An 18,171-nucleotide genomic window follows, 5' to 3' on the forward strand; every position below is an offset into this window, starting at 1 on the left:
AGGGTTTTACTGAGGATCCATCATACAGGCAGGCAGAGTCTACCAGTCCAATGTGAGCCGCTCAGACTCCAGCCTCCACCAGAGCAAAACAGGCATATTATTAGGATGAACTCATCTGGCCAGAGTGGTACAGCTTGGCCCAAGGCCTCAGGCACACAAAAATTCACTCTTACCAGGCTGAATATTCCAAAGGCTCAGAGGTTACAGTCCAGAAACTGGCCAAGGGACCACCCTGACACAGGCCTTTCTTTGGAATGTGCAGGGTTTAGAGACCCCAGGCCTGCTGAATTAATTTCTTCCTGACCACTGTTACACGCAGTGTTTGACTTAATTAAAAGGCAAATGGAAACAATCTTGTGACCAAGTCTTGTTGCCCCCATTTTATTTTTATTTTTTTTAGGTTTATTTATTTTGAGAGAGAAAAAGAGAGAGAGAGCAAGTGGGGGAGGGGCAGAAAGAGAGAGGGAGAGAAAGAATCCCAAGCAGGTTCTGCACTGTCAGCATAGAGCCCAACATGGGGCTTGAACTCACGAACTGTGAGATCTTGACCTGAGCTGAAATCAAGAGTCAGACGCTTAACCAACTGAGCCACCCAGGCGCCCCAACGCCCATTTAATACGTAAGGACTAATTTGGTAAAATAACATGTTCAGGTCCCCCCATTACTTCCTGTTGGCCCATTACTTCCTGCTACCACCTACCAAAGCGTGTTTTCCTCAAACAATGCTTATCTTCCTCACTATTTGTAGAGCCTCAGAGACGATGGGCCATGTATATGTTTCCATCCTTTTTATCCTCAGACTCAGGGCAGCACCTGACTTACGGTACCCACTTGATAAATGTGTGATAAATGAACATGAAGGCAATGACACACTGTTGACATTTGTGCCCTTAGTCTTTTGGAGTCTATACTATTATAATGTCCCTTATGTCACGATGTCAAAATGTCAAAAAAAAAAAACAAAAAAAAACACCACCTTGGAAATTAGTGTGTTAGCCACACTTAGAATTTTAAAATTGTTCTTTCAAGCTGAAAGGGACCTTAGAGATGATATTCTTTAACATTCAGTTTTAGATAAGAAAAAGTATTCATTTTGTGAAAATACCTTGTTAAGTGTAAAGAGAGGTAACAGTTGTAATTGTCTATAATTTCAATCAAAATCAGTTTGGAGTCAAGACAAACATATATTGCCCATATTTTCACTGTTTCTCCAAATAAATGCAATTAAGGAGTGTGTTACGATACTCAAATGCATGGAGCACCTCTGTATTAGCTCTTCCCAAGTTAAGGAAATGATTCTTTCAGGCTTTCTGTCCTTTTCATCATGGGGCTTCCTTTCTGAACTTCGGTCTCACATGTTATGGTCTGAAGCTGCACAAACTTGGCTTGTAAATTGTTCTCGTTTGGGTCCCAGGTGACCTGTAGAAGGAGTTCTGCAGGCCGGTGTTCTCGAACTATAAGATGCATAGGAGTCACCCGGGACACTGTGAAATGCAAGTTCTGGTCCAGTAGTCTGGACAGGTTCTCAAGGAAGCCAGTGATGCTGGTCCGTGGACCTACATGTTCACTAGCAAGGCAATAGCCAACAAAATGACTTTGTCGCCCCATCTTCTCCAGTACTGGCTTGCTCCCACAAAACTATTCAGACACATAAGAAAAAAAAAAAAAAAAAAAACTCCGTATCTGTTTCTTACCAGCCCCCAAGAGAACATGTTCTAAACAATAACCTGGGCAACCTAAACTATTTATTCCGATACTGCAGATGAAAGCCAAAAGTATGAGCTAATTTTACTGAAGTTTGACCAGCTTGGCTTTAGGTACCTAGGCTGAAGAAAGAACACCTTTCCCTAAAATGTCTTCACTCTTTAATGCTAGCATGTTTTAATTCTTTGCTGATCAAAGGCTGAAGGTTACAGGAGTCTGTATTTCAGAGGTTGAAGAAAACCTGCAAGCTTTCAAACCCTCTAACTGGGCAGTTAAGTCCCAGGAAGTGGGTAAGTGTTAGACCTTTGCATCTCGGTGACTGAGTAGGGAATGACGGTTTGTGTCTTCATTATCTCGTTTCTGAAGGCTACTAAGCAGTGCTTTTCAGATGACAATGAACAAAACTCCCCCTCCAACAGGCTGCGCTCACTACGTGTCCATCGTTGCCCTGCTCGGGCTGTTGGACTTGTATACTCCTCTGAATCAACAAAGAAAGCTCATTTGTTTCACTTTGTGAAAACGCTTCATTTTCCCCCCAGACTTTCCATTTCACGCTGTGTGAATTTTATTAAGATCTTTCTCACAGAAGCTAAGTGCCGGCTCTATGGGGCCCTAAGGGATGGCATTCGCAGCCTCTGTAATGTCTGGAGCCTCTTGAGACATTTCTTTTCTACTGAAAACTCCTTGGGGAATCACAGGGAAGAATCCAAAATCTTTGTGGTGCTGGAAGACAGAGTTTGGCCTCGAGAGCATCTCGTGCAAATCTCTTGATGTTACAATCTGAAAACCAACGACACAGCAGTTCAGTTAATATCCCATATCTCGGTAGTAACATCATATGGATATTGAGTGGGTCTTTCTGGAGGCCTCCAATTACTTTTAAAAGCTGGCTTAAAATATTAATTAGAAATATTTTTCATTTTAGAATTGGTCTCTGTTAATAAAATTTACCTGTAATCCTATTGCCTTAATAAAGTGTCAGTGGCTTCATTCCAATAAAGTTATGTTTTAGAAAGGTAATTACAATTAAGTAATTGAAAATTTTAATTCTGATTTTTCCTCATGAATGTTCATAATAAGAATTTTTAATGTTGTTATATCCTCTCGGAAATGACACAGTAATTGCTGTATAACAGTCCATCAGAGAAAAATACTAAAATTACTCCACTCATTTCTCTACAGTGGATATTAGATTAGTCTTCCAACTATCATACGGATCTTATGAGATGGGCTCTATTATTTTTCCTATGTTAGAGCTGTGGAAAGGAGGTATAGGCAAGTTATTTAACTTGCCCAAGTTCACAGTGCTGGTAAGTGGCAAAGTCAAAATTTAAACCAAAAATTCTCATATCCAAATAGGGTCTCCTTTATGCCATGTTGTTTCTTAAGATGCACAAGATTTACCTAAGGGTTACTCAGGGTAAATAACAGCTTCAGCCTATGTTTGCAAGTCCATAAACTATAAAATGTATAGTCTTCTTGGTTCCTACTACAGCGAGTATAAAATTGCAGACTTTTCTTAAGTTCTTTAAATTTCAAGAGCCATCACAGCTTGGAAACAGCGTTATGATAACACAAATGTGAAAATCCTCAAAGAAGACGACTATTTGCTTTCATTAGTAAGAACTGGTAACAGGTGAACTTCAGTAACTGAAACCTTTGGTGTCTGTTTCTGTGCAGTGTTGTGAACACTTCATCCTTCAAAATCCAGCTAGACATGAGTTTTTACCCTTAGTTCCATCTCATGTACCATTTAAAGGGGTGCTTGTTGGTTGGTTGTTTTGGTCAAGGATGAATCTGCTTCACTAACTGCCATGAAAGTCGAGGAGGAGGGTAACCGCAGGGCGAGGGCATCTTTTACATGGAGAACTGTTACGCACTTGAACACATGCAGACCCATCTCTTTCCCTATCTCTATTCTCACAGAATGTGTGACACAGGAGAAGGACTATTCACTTTTCAAACAAGGGAAGGAGAAATGATCTATCAGAAGGTCCATTCTGCGACACTGGCCATAGCTGAGCAGCATGAAAGATTAATGCTAGAAATGGAGCAGAAAGCCCGGGTAAGGCTCCTTCCTCGGTAACCTAACAGTTGAATGTCGCTGAGGTCTGATGCACATCGTGTATATGTGGGCCCATTCACATCAGCACCCCTGTGTCCACCCCACCCAGGCCCGAGCTCACCCCAGCTACCGAATCCCATCCCTCGAATGCCCTATTCAGCATATGCCAAAAAAGGAGTTATTTGTGGCCACTAGCAGGGAGTCCTACACTCCATGCTTCTCTCAAGGAGGGGTGCGGTGCCTAGAGAATGAAATACAAAGCAATGCTGTCTGCGTATTGCCGCACACAGTTGGACAATCAGAGATTCAGATGTGGGCCCAAAATAACCAGCAAAATGAAGTTACTACAAGAAAAGACTCCACTTTCTTTTTGTCTTTGTATTTGTCCTAGATTCTCTGAAGCTTCTAGCTCTTTCTCTGTTTCAGAGCCAATAATAAAATACTTGCAGAAGGAACCTACACGGTTTACCAACAGAATGATTTGTCTGTTACCCTGTTCTGGAACCATACTAGAGTTTTTGGTCTAGCTAAGGAGAAATTTAGTACAGAATCTGAAATAGTAACTCGTACAAGTAACAGAAAAAATTGTAAGCTTTACTACCACCTTCTTTGAAAAGCAAACAACGGAATGACTGTTGGCCATAATCTTAAGAGTTGGCGATTCTGTCTTTCTTCAGGATTTACAGAGATGCATTAAATTTCATTTGGGAGAGGACAGGCGGAGTTTGGGGAAACAAGTGGGTCACTCACCAGAAGAACACTCATACTTCTGTCCCAGGTTAAAGATTACAGAGTTCTATATGTAGTATTACATTTATTGTGATTTTTTAAATTCTCCATTACATAGTATTTGGACACATAGAAAACTACCTTTTAAATATAAGAAAACAAAAAAGTGATTTAATGTGTAATCCTATGTTATTCTTAGTGCATTTCTAATTTTTCTCAATGCTACAAACACATTTTTATCTCTTCATCTAGAATATGCTTTAAAGAACTTTCCTAATACCTAAGTGTAGCAAGTGAAAACCAGGCTTACACGGGACATTTGGTCTTTCACAGGGGTGAATTACACCACTTCATCCCTTGATGAACATTAAGGCTTGAACATTAGTAGGATTATTAATAGGATTGTGTGTTTAATTGAAGAAGCATTAATAAGACATTGGCTTCACTTAGTCTTGTAGAAAGTTTTGGGTTACATTTAAGCCATTGTAACCGTTATCTAATGAAGGTGACATTTTTCCAGTGGCTTAAATCACTGAGAAATTAGAACTACCAGATTTCAAATTATTTCCGAATCTGATGCTTGCAACCAAAATTAACAGTTGTGATGTCACTTGCTATTAGTTACCAGTTAGCAGTTAGCTACACTTAACAGTCGTAGTTCTTTACGTAGAGCTGTTCTGAACAGGCAAAATGCTCTTGAGTAAAGTCATTGAATGGTTTTGTCTTGAAGGAAATCCCAAGAGCTCTTTCACACCACCCTACTGTTGACTATCAGGGAAAGCACTCAGTATGTGTCCTGGGTTCACATCCCAATTCCACCCTTTACTGGCTATGCCATCTTGGGCATCCTGGGTTATTAACTTCCAAATGTTTCGTTTGCCTTTATCTGTAAAATGAGGACTAACAGTTCTACTGATTTGGCCGTTATGAGGTATCTGCATTAAAATCTGCAAAGTGCTGAGAACAGACCTGGCACACGGCAAGTGCCACAAAAGCTTCATTATTATAACAGTGATCCATCTGTAGGAGTGATTTTGAATAATTATAAGACTTGCAATGTTTGTGAAGACACTAAATTGTTATTCCCAACTGTAGCTAAATAATATCTTTCAAATCCCTTCTGAGTATGTCTAACAATCTTGTGCCAAAAAATTTGCAAAACAAAATTGAATTCACATTTGCTCTTGATGCTGTGGTATGTGATAAACATGATAATGTCCCACGCAGCTGAGAGGCAGATCCCCAGAGCGGAGCCACGCGATTGCTGTCAAGGGGTTAGAAACCAGCAGTCCACTTACTGAGATCTCAGGCTGTCTCCAGCTGGAGGGGTGCACCGTGGACCTTGGTGCTTGGAGATGGAAGGACAAGTGGGACAGGAGTTAAACTGCAGGCGCAGTACGGCTCCACCAAAGAAACTATTTCTAGAAATCACAAAATCAGAGACTCCATCACTTTGGCGCACACGTGCAAATGGAGCATTTGGTTTGATTTCAAAAACAATTGCACAGCTATGCTTTTCTCTGAAGGTTCACGCTAATAAGACTCTTCCATATCTAGTCCATTTTTCAAGGTGAACCCAGCTGGTGATTTTCAGAGGGCATGCTATCACAACTCAACTGCCCAGATTCCTCAAATTCTGGGACCATATGTAAAGATCGCCAGGTCTCCCGGGCATCATTTTTACTTTTTATTTTAAGAGACTGCCTCTACATGCACAAATCTCTTTTTTTTTAATGTTTGTTTGTTTGTTTACTCTGAGAGAGATAGAGACAGCGCTAGCAGGGGAGGAACAGAGAGAGAGGGAGAGAGAGAATCCCAAGCAGGCTCCGTGCTGTCAGCACAGAGCCCAATGCAAGGCTGGAACTCACAAACTGCGAGATCATGCCTGAGCCGAAATCAGGAGTCGGTCGTTTAACCTATGGCCACATGGGCGCCCCTGCATGCACACATCTCTTTGAAAAAAGAAGTTCCAACAACTCTGAAATAGTACTTAAGTACCCTCTAACTCTTTGCTTATTTAAATTAAATGAAAGCCTATGCTATAAACTAGGCAAAAGTGTAACCTAAGAGTTGGAAAGGTACCCCAAAGCCTCAGCTGTAAAAATGATGCACTTTATTTAGTATGCATCTAGCACAAAGTAAGAAGATGACACTCCTCATTGGCTTCCGGTTCTAAAAATGGCCCATGTGAGATTATTATTGAGCACATAGAAAATGTTTACAGATTTTTAATGTGATTTAAGAGATTTTACAAAATCAAGTTGCTAACCAGCTATATAAGCAATAAATGCCCCAAACATTGTTATTCAGGCTACTGATGCATTCATTTCCATCCTTTCAAAGAGAGATGATTTAACAGTGTTACTGTTTTATAGATAAATCCATTTGAATGAGAAATGATGTCTCAACAACCATTTCTTAACTGAAACAGAGGGAATTCAATATAATCATTTGGCATCACATGTATAAAACCTTGGTTTGCCCTTGTTTATTACCTTCTTGGTGGGGACACAAGAATAAACACATTTTGACCTATCTCCATAATCTAAGTTAGGCAGCATTTCTACTCTTGTTTAATCATATATCTAGAAGAATTTCCCAGCATTGTGAACAAAATAGTACATTTGCACTCTAGAATACTGGATAACAAGAATCATTAAATTAGTAAGGCTATTAAAAAATATTTTTATTAAGGGGCGCCTGGGTGACTCAGTTGGTGAAGTGTCTGACTTTGGCCCGGGTCATGAGCTCACGGTCTGTGGGTTAGAGCCCCATGTCTGGCTCTGTGCTGACAGCCCAGAGCCTGCAGCCTGCTTCAGTTTCTGTGTCTTCCTCTCTCTCTCTGCCTCTCCCTAGCTCATGTTCTGTCTCTCTGTCTCTCAAAAATAAACATTAAAAAAAATTTTTAGTATATTTTTATTTCCTTCGCTGAGAAAGGTAACGAAAGAGTTAATGATGGCTAACCCCCGATCCAAGAAGTTTTTAAGTAGAGTTTAGCCATCAAATACCCACTCACAGCCTTGTAAACTGGTTACTCTGCTCAGAATGTTGCTTGGACGTATCTGGAATACAAGAGAAGAGCAAGAAAGTTTTCTCTCAAGTGACCCAGAAGTTTGTGGGACCAAGTAATTTACACTGCCCAAGTAAGATTATCTCCTTACTTTTACTCCTTGAAATAGCACACATTTTCCATGCCTTTCCATGCCATCGAAATTTTTCTAGATAGATTGACGAGATGACACCATCACAAAATTTTGGTCACTGTTACTTTAAACACCTCTTGAGCTCATTCGTATGGTCATGACAGCGGACCCTGACTGATTTCTTAGATCACCAACTTATTGGGAGGCCCTGAGGTAAGCCGCCATGAAGAATGATTTCTGCACTACAAGAAGACACGCTTCCCCTTTTGCATTTAGATGTGGACCTTCCGCTTCTCGCTCTTCTGTCCAAGTGGGCATCAGAAAGTGGTCATACAAGAAGATAGCAATCCTCTGTATTTTCTTTACTTGTTAACCCCCAGTTTTATTTCAGAAGACAGTTTTGGTTTTTGGGGGTGCTTGGGATATTTGAGCCATGGTACTAATTTTGAACTAGAGCTATTTCTGAAGGATTCACCAGGATTCACATATCCAAGGCAATTATTAAACCTGGATTTTTAAGTAAATGGCACCTCTACAATTTGTTTCCATTTCTTGGAGATCATCCTTGTTCTTAGAACTGCCAGAGTTCTTGAAATGCTATTACTAAAAGCATTTATAGGTGCTCTCCCCCACATGTGCAACATTATCAGGGAAATTTTTCTTGTCTTTGTGATAGAAGCCATCCATCAGAAACCATATCACAAATGTGCCCTTGTGATTCAGCCTGGTGAGGCTGAAATCATCCAAAATGACAAGGCCTCAAATGCCCTGAAATAATTTAATTTTCATAGATCTGTTACACATGTGCGCACACACACACACGCACACACACACACAATATGAAAAGAAGTCCTTTTTTCCATTTGGTTTTTGTGTTCATAAGCTTTACATGTGTTATAAAATCCCATGGGTAAGGAGCAATTGAGAAGACATGAATAATTTTCTTTATTGAATTTTCCTGATATCTTACAAAAAATGAGTAAGTGAAAGGAAAGGGGCATTGTCATTAGTAACTTCTAGCCTTGCAACATTGCGTGTGATTTACAAGCCTATTTGTAGATGAACAGCCTTCCATAATAAGAATTACAGTGTATCCTTTAAAAAAGTGTTTGGAATATTCCTATTTCCAATAGTTTTTGCCACCTGGTCACCAGAAGAGCTCTGTGTTAAGGACAAATAGCATCAATATTATTAAAATACCAGCAAGACAGCAACCCTATTCCAAGGCCCCAGACGCCACCGGCAGGGCTGGCCAAGTGCGCTGCTGTCCAAAGCTATCAGCCCTGCCATCCTAAGCTCTGGTGGATAGAAAAAAAAAGAATAATAGAGTCTTACATAAAACTTCTTGCTTAGGAAACAAAGGGTTTTCCTTCTCTGTTATTTGTCATTTTACATGCTCTTGTCACTAGAAACATAAGGAATAGAAGCACGTTAAACTCACAGACTTAACAAACTAAACAACCTGACTGTTCCAAGACAGTAAACCCTTTGAACAATAATCATTTAAAAACAAATTCTCCTGTTTCCTTTTGTACTGTCAGATGAAAAGACATTTCTGCTGGAGCAGGATTGTGTTGCACTACCCAGGGTACGCTACCCATTGGGTTACACTACCCATTGTGTACACTACCTATGTACAAGACCCAGGGTGGCTCGGGGGTCTTTGATGGAGATTTTGCGATGCTGTCATCTTCCCAAGGGCGAAGGCATCTCAGGGAAAGGCAAAGTGCGGAGCCCGGGAGAGATAACGAAGCTGGCTTCATAGAAAACTAATTCCAATAGCGACGAGGAATTAAGGAATCTGCCCTCTTAGAGTTACGGTTTGTCACAAAACTTAGCCAAGTGTTGACTACCTCCAGCCCCTGAAATGGTTATTTTTTGTCCTAAATAGTTGCATGAATAGGGAAATACTATTGCATTCCATCAATTCCAAGATGCACATGTCTTTTTTCACATTTCAACATCTCTCCGGTCAAATATGAGTCAGAGTTTGGTAGACCTATGCTTTCACAGTGCTACCTAAAACAGTGTTTTGTCTTTCAGCTGATGGCGTGTTAGAGCGTGCGAAATACTGTAGTACTCGTTTCAAGCAGTGTTGCAAAGACACCCATTGTTATTCCCAGCTGTCGCCAAATAATATATCCTTCAATTCAAGTACATCTATCTTTCAAGACCATAAGTACCATGGGCTTATTTATAATTTGCGAAGGAATGACAAAGCCTGGGCTCTATCCTAGACAGTTTGGTTCCCCTTCTAGTGAAGGCATTCTTCTTATCACAGTTTACAGGAATCTCTACCTGCTGTGAAAAATAAATAACTCGTTTTCCTACGTGGAAAAATTTGAAGAATTTGGAAGCATAATACTCTGATGAGTAGAACACAGAACAATTTTAACACTTTTTGCAATTTCTTTTCTAGGTATATTCATTGAAGTTTAAGAAATTATAGGAAAAGTTTGAAAGTGCGATTTGGGATCACAAGTGATGTGTAATATCTAATATATAGGAAGATGGGCTAATAAATTCATTCTTCAAAGTTCTACTCATGATTCCATTGCTCAGTATTGTCAGTTATTAATCATAAGACAAGAGCCTTCATTATTACTGACAGCGGCTGATTCCCTGCTGGGAAATACCATTTGCATATATGTGAAATTTTCTTTTACTGATTGATCACAGACACTGATTATAATGAACCAACACAAGCCCAATTAGAGCAAATTATTATGGTTGATAACTAAAGTGGACCTGTGATCCTAATTAATCCATTTACTTACTATTGTTCCAGTGCTCAGAACACTACATGGAAACACTAAAATGCAGTCTCTAAACACACAGACACAGAAAAATACTCATTTGTGCATAAAGGCACAAATGAGATAGAAGTGGTAAGGGGTCAATGTGTAATTTTTCTAGCAAGTGGTGCTGTAACAATTATAATAGTATAAATTTTATTTATACCGTGTTTTTTCCTTAAAATTTGTTGTAGATGCTCTAGATGCCAGTTCAGAAAATGCATCTTGTATATATATATATAGTTTTTTATATTTAATCAACTTGATTAGAGTTGATAATGTGTGAGGAAAATGGCTGACAGAAAAGAGTACAATTTTCATGTTAAAAAAACAATTTTGGATTGCTAGAATCAAAGAATAATGAGACTATAAGGATGATTCTCTCTCTCTCTCTCTCTCTCTCTCTCTCTCTCTCTCTCTCTCTTAACTCAGATAGCCTTATTTCTTCATGGGCATACAATCTGCTCATGCCAGTTATGAGAATGAGCTCCTTAAAGAAGAGCAATAGATTTCAAAGGTCAATCAAGATGACTCTGAGTATAAACACATAATTATGGAATGTACACAGACAACACAAAGAATCTGAGTGTCTTTTCTTTGGATAAAATGGCAAGAAAAAAATGCCGGCCAGTATTGGGCCAATCAGAATCCACCAGACGGATATAAGAATTGTGTGGGGAGATACGTAAGCTTACTCGCAAGGAGTGTGAGCATAATTGTCAATTTCTGGGAGTATCCAGTGAATTATTATTTATTCAATGGATATATTCGCTGAAGCAGAGCATCACAGTGGCTATCCAGGTAGACGTTAGAGAAAGAAAGAGCTGTGTGACCTCGTATAAGGTATTTACCTTTGCTGTGTCTTAGTTACCTTTTCATGAAAGAGGGAAGGAAGGAGCAAGAATAATATCTACTCAGACTGTTAGGATACCAGCTGGTCTGCAGTAAAAGCCCAGGTATTAGCTAAGTCATGAGATGGGTGGCAAAAGAAAAACGCTGAGCTTTATTTTTAAGTGGGTAAAATTTTATAACCCCTGTTAAAAGTTCATCCCAGCTTTCATTATGTGCAGACATTGGAAATTGTTTATATAAACTTTAATACATTCTCTAGATAATTTAGATATTACAAAATCAAGACAGTGAACATTTTATTTACACGTGAAATGTCATCTTTCAATATGTAGACATCACGTTTCTTATATTCAGAGAGTAGCTCCCTAAATGCGTCTACTTACAAATAAGAGATTCATAGATAATTGATAGATAAGTAAAGAATATATATATTCTTAAAGACATTACTGGTTACAGATAAGAATGGTGTTCAAAGTGTTTATGTATATGTTTGTAATCATTTCTGATGTTATTCTAAAGCTCGGCTTTTTTACATTCTATGAAAGTACTTTGATCAATACATGGCCTAAAACATATAATGATGACATACATTTTGGTTCAAGTTTAAACCAAAATAACCAGAATAACATTCTGCAAAGTCCAATTCTAAATGACATCTAGCAACTTCCATTAAATAACTAAATGACATCGTGTTTGTTAGTCTTGTACCAACTCAGCAAGGTATCTTCTAATTCCTTTTCATTTATCTTGAATAAAATGGAAGATTAAGTGTGAGTTGTCCCCTATTGAAAATTAAGTCAAGTCTGTGAAAAACCAATTGCCCGTAAACCTTCAAACTTCAGAGGACTGTTTGAGTAAATCCAAACAGTGCTGAGCTTGGCTGGCTAGAGCTCTCTGGGGTTTCTTTTTCTCTACAGTTTTCAAGTTTCATGAGCTCTTTTCCAAGAACAAATAAACTAAATGTTCCCGACTGGGACTGCACTTGGGTTCACCATTTCCTTATTAAGCAGCATGACGTGTTTTGGTGACCTCTGACATGGATCTCGCGTGTTACCTTTTCATGTCCCCTGACCTCTCAGAGCTTTGGAGTGCTTCTTCTCTACAGTGTCGTTCCCTACCCAGTTCCTCTGGTCTCAGCCATACCAGGGAACATGTCGACATAGCCACTCAGGAGACCCATAATCATTTAAAAACAATGTCTTTTCCCAGCTTATGTTACGCATGTGTGCAAACCCACACGCACACACGCAGCCCACACCCTGCTACCAGCGTTGCTCCCCTGGGTCTCGCCTGTGTCCTGCCTCTCGCACCTGCCCATACTGAACATCTGTGCCACATATTCCTATTTCTTGAATTTTGTACTTCGATTAAGCTCTTAGACTTTTGTCTAAGAACCCGACGGTCTTCACTGTTACTCGTTTGATAGCTCATTTTGGACACCTTTCCACGTCTTGACCACGTATCGCATAGATGCGTCTGTTGTAAGCCACCTCTCCCATGTAGTAGAGGCAAGAGTGAGCCAGGAGTTTCTACCAAGCCCTTCAGATGGGGCAAACGTTGTGTTCTTCCCTCTAAAAGCATCACATTATGAAATATTAACAACGACACTTGAGGTAGATTATATTAACTTCAGTTCGCAGAGAAGGAAAACTTGAATCTTAAAAAAAAAAATGTTTTAAGCGTGTCGCCTGAGGTCAAATGACAAGGCAGAGATGGAGTCCGTGGGTGAGAACAGGTGTGCTGACAGCCAAGCATGTGTGCCTAACAACTCTGGGATTGAGCGGCTGTGGTTGTAATGCCCTCCCCTCAACGTTGGAGAGAGGCACACTCGTCCCTGCCTCTGGGCCATGCGGTTGACCTGGTTGGTGCAATTCGCCTCACATCTGCTCCCTGAGGAGAAAGGATCCCGTCATTTATTTCACAGTGATTTGTGTCTGCCAAGATTTAGGGGCCAAGGGCAGGCTGCCCCAAAATGTGCCACTCTGGCATATTGATGATTTTGAATTAAAGCTACTTAAAATCAACCTGTGCAAGAAGGACACTCAGACCCTCCTCTGTCCCACTGAAAGCAGGAAGTAAATCTCCTGTGTGAAAGGCGCCCTCCCTGCTCCAGGAAAGAATGGCACCTTCTTGTCACCAGAGATGGGAAATTGGGAGCTGAGAAGGCCGCATAAACACCCCCTTGTTACTTTTTACTCATTTACTGCCTTAGCCCAAATTTGGTTTAGAATTCCTTATTTTTTTAAATTTTTATTTACTTATTTATTGAGAGAGACAGAGAGAGAGCAAGCCGGGAGGGTCAGAGAGAGAAGGAAAGAGAAATCTCAAACAGGATCCACACTATCAGTGCAGAGTCCGATGCGGGGCTTGAACTCACCATGCGGGTCACTCATCATGACCTGAGCTGAAACCAAGAGTCTTATGCTTAACTGGCTGAGCCACCCAGGCACCCCCAGAAGTCCTTACTAATTGAAGCTTCCTAAGTTAACGTCTCTTTGTCCCGTCAGTTCCTCACAGATTTACTGTGTCTTTGTCTAAAAAGTATAAAATGTACCTGCCTTGATCATTTCGTTGTGTCTCAGTTTCATTATTGGGCCTCCGTGCACACGTAATAAAACTTTGGGGTTTTTTATCTGCAAATCTGTCTCAGGTAAATTTAACTCTTAGTCCAGCTAGAAGACCTCGAAAGGTAGGGAAGGCATCTTTTCTTCTCTTCAACATCATGGTCTTTGAAGTCTCAGAGACATCATTCACTGCCTATGTCACCATGAAAAAATTATATTATCCCTCTGAGTCTCATTTTCCTTGACTGTAAAGTTCAGATGGCGTGATTATTGACAATTTATGTGGATATTAAACAACATCTGAAATCAGTTTGCACGTTGCCAGGCACATAGGGAATGACTCATAAATGTTAACCTATAAATGCTACCTTTTTCCTCCCACAATTGTTGAGATTTATACCTCGAGTGCTAATAAGGCTTTAAATTTTCTAGTCAATTATTGGGCAGATGCAGACCAAAAGTAAAGTTGGTTAGCAGGTTTTTTTTAATAGACAGATGAATTTATGTAGGGGGACACAAATTAGCATTAATGTTTATCACAGGGGAGGCAGAATCTCAAAATAGCAAAGGGAGATTGCAAAAGGCAATCAGGTAACCTGGATAATTATTTTGGCAAAAGCAGGAAAAGGTGCTGTGGCCAGTACCGGAATCCCAAAGTTTCCAGGACCTACCTGCTTCTTTTTGGCAGGGTGGGTGCTTTGAAACTATAGAGCTGTATTCTTATATATTGTAACATGTTGGAGAGGAAGCTCATTTTCCCCCAGAGATCAACATCAAAGTCCAAAAAGCAGTGGACTAAGAAATCAAGAGAACTGTTTCCTATTAGAGGTTCTATAGTTGGGATTTTACCGTGAGCAAATCCCTGAGTTTTGGGGGTTGTGATTTTTCCATCTGTAAAACGAGAACAGCTGCATCCTCTAAGAAGGGTTCAAACGTTTACGTTTACGTGACCCGCCCACATGGTAAGCTTGGGCTTTGTCCAAACGTGGCAGTTCAGAGTAGTCAGACTTCCAGAGTAACTCAGGACAGGTGGAGGGAAGAGGACAGGTAGAGGCCATCTAAGGCATAGCCAAAACAGACATAATGTCATGTCTACGTTGCCTTATTCATCAAATCGGTCACTGGTCGCCGAGATTTAAGAGGAGGGAGCCCATCACCCTGTATCTGAATGCAGCCGTCTTCAATCCTCCACACAAATAATGCATATTGAATACCACCTGTGATACGATTCCATTGAAAGACATTGCCCAGAATGGCTTGATAGTTCATGAGTGTACTCAATACCTGGTTTTGAAGAACAACTGAGGAATGGATTCTCTGATGTGTAGAAGATTAAAAATCTGAGGTAGGATGGACAAGATAGGTACCTTTGGCAGAGATCGGGAGAACATAGACATTCAGGTTTTCAAACACAGATTTTTCACTTTTCTGAATTAGATATTGAAGTAGAATAAAAAGAAACTAAAGAAACAAGTGAAGAAATAGAAGGTTAAAGGTTACCTGTGATTTGAAAACCGTGAAGACCAAGAAGTAGAGAAATGAGGTGAAGAAACAATTGGTGATTCAGATGAGAATTTTATGGAGGAAATTCTCAACTTATTTGTTTCCAGGAGAAAAATATGTTTACTGTGTTTCCATGGTGCTTAAGACTGACCATTTAGGAAGAAATATGTTTCCCAGAATTAAAAAATAGAAGGAAAAGTAATTTGGGGAAGGTGAATTGACCACGGATGGTGTATTGTATACTAATAAACAAATCACAATATATTAGAACAATAAAGTGTAGACAGAAGTGTGATTAATATGAGATTGGCTTTATGGATTAATTGATGTTTATTAATGGGCATTGCCCACACTAACTAAAGATGTTATTTGTTGGAATTCACTTTATACCTCACATGAGAAATTGGCTTTAAAGGTGAAAGCCCTTTTGTCCCAGTGCTAATTTCATAAAATGAGCTTTGCCTCTATTCCTTTCAGGAGTGGATGTTTAGTATGTATCCTGATACTTGTTAACGGGCATAGCCCCACACACAGAGATTCTCCAAATGTTAGGTCTGGGGAAAATCCAGAAGTGTGTGTGGTTAGCAAACACCCCAAAGATTCTAGAAAGCACCACCCTATCATAACCCAGAAACCTGGCTTCTCCCCCACTCCCTCCACCTACCAACCATAGGTTGTTGGTGTGGTTAGCACATCTGTTTTCACGATAGGAAGGAAAATTTCGAACTACCCCACAATTTGAAAAATCTATAAATTGGTTACAATGTTGCTACTGAAAGCCATCTTTAAAAAAAATAACCTTTAACAGGGCCAGACTTTCAAGTTCACTGAGTAGGGCGCTTTGGTGGCAAGTCATAGGGTTTGTAGAAATGCCTCACTGCTGAAATGTGGAATCACATCAAAACGTTCACGCCCTTGGGCTTCATCTTCCATTAAAATGGAGAAACCTCTCAGCTTTATATGGCTTTAAAGAGCCTGTTACAGCCTATCAGGTCCTTTCCTGATCACGTCTTCAGTGGAGGGTGGGAACGTGGATACAAAGTATGGGAAGGGCCAGAGGCAGGGCCGTGCGGTGGGAAAAGGCACCCGCATGGAGCAAACAGGTCTCTAAGCTCAGTGATCTTCGCAGCTCCCCTTCTGCCAAGAGTCAGGTATTCAATCAGGAGGAAATGCGAGGTTTTATTGATTAGAGGATTTCCCGTTGCCCATCAGAAAGTGAACATTTGCTCAGATTGCGTCAGGGAAATGTGCACTAAGAACAAATAAAACCATTTCTGGAGGTTTTTAAAAACCTAGAGTGAATCAATCAAAGTGAATTTATTTCTTGAAAATGCAATGTAAAGTTTCAGTCTCTTGGAACGAATCCTATGCTTGAGCACCTGAGTGACGTTGTGTTGATCTCTGGGGCTACCCTTAAAATTTATGTTTCAAGTGAGAACATAATTGCCACATTTTTATCACAGAACCTCTCAGGGAAAACACGTTTTTAATATGTAAAAGATCCTATCGCAGGAGCGCAAAAAAACATCCATTGGAGAAAAGATCCCTTGGGCAAAGGCGGGAGGAGGTGTCTGGAAAAATTGTAAATGGAAATGGGTGAAAAGGATTAATGGTATCCTGTGTTTGGTGCCATTTGGGAGTATGTGTTTGTGAAAGCGCTTGCCCCCGCCCCCAAGCTGAGCTATTTTATAGTTCAGTAAATTGCAGAAAGCTGATAGTAATCCACATAATTCTTGTTCAATAAATGCACACAAACTTGTCTGGTGGTGGGTACACCTGGTTATTTCTGGCTGTTTCCCTGCGCTCGCTCCTGATTAACTGTATGCCCTTTGAATTCTCCCTGGAATCGGTTGTACCATCTATTTGTTCCTTCTAAATCAATGAATGAGATCCAATTGTCTATAAGTGTTCGCTTCATATATGTTTGGAGTCATTCATTTACCTTTTTTTAAAAAAGCTAACCTTAAACAGCAAATCAGACAGGTATCTATAACAGATTTGGTCACATAATGCCCACATTTAACCCTCAGCTTCTGAAAGGGCAGATTTCAGTCTAATATTTTGCATCAAGCCTGACACATTTCCTTTTTCTTTTAGCTTCAGACAAGCTTGACTGAGCCAATGACGTTATCCAAATCGATATCTCTTCCTCGTAGCGCCTACTGGCATCACATCACCCGTCAGAACAGTGTTGGAGAAATCTACAGTTTGCAAGGCAAGTAACTTGAAAATAATCAAGCGGCACCTCCATTAGCTTCCTACAGGTGGGCCAGGAGGCATGCAAATTGCCTTGCTTCCTTTCCCTCCATTTTTCATTTATCAGCTATCACTGGCCACAGTGGGGGCTCTGAGATTTATAGTGGCGTTTCTAAAGCTATCATTGCACAGTCTCATGGTAGAAATTATTCCAAAAAGTCGCTGAGGGCTGAGGACTGTATTTGGCACCTGACTAGAACATTATACATAAAAACTGGAACTTGACTGGAACATTATACAAAACATTATCAGAAGCTTAAAGTAGCTGATCCTAGGGTCTGTTTCATGCTGTTTTATAAAGGATTTTTTCCTTAGCATCCTTTTTTAATAGGATTGAATATCAGTTCAGGGGGCTGATTTCAGGCTCTGTAATAAAACACTACACAAACCGATTCTCAAAAGTCTTCAAGTGTAGCCAGAGCCTTGGCCCAGAAATAATTCTGGAGGGCGCAAGGCGGGAGATGAGTGTGAATACTTTGCTTCTGTACTTTTCCTAATGATTAATGGTTAATTAACTAAAATGGGAATGGTTTACCAGATGAATCAGATTCATAGACAGC

At 40.1% G+C, this 18,171-nt stretch overlaps 1 protein-coding gene across 1 annotated transcript in view; it reads left to right on the top strand.

Moving 5' to 3' along the window:
- DOK6 (docking protein 6) overlaps nt 1–18,171 on the top strand; it is a 357,568-nt gene that overhangs the window by 277,491 nt on the left and 61,906 nt on the right. The window contains exons 6-7 of the mRNA XM_042911130.1: nt 3,631–3,769; nt 17,453–17,570. Of these exons, the coding sequence (XP_042767064.1) occupies nt 3,631–3,769; nt 17,453–17,570 (257 nt within the window). The remainder of the gene's footprint in view (nt 1–3,630; nt 3,770–17,452; nt 17,571–18,171) is intronic.

The sequence above is a fragment of the Panthera leo genome, chromosome D3 (assembly GCF_018350215.1).
Source record: "Panthera leo isolate Ple1 chromosome D3, P.leo_Ple1_pat1.1, whole genome shotgun sequence".
Classification (NCBI taxonomy): domain Eukaryota; kingdom Metazoa; phylum Chordata; class Mammalia; order Carnivora; family Felidae; genus Panthera; species Panthera leo.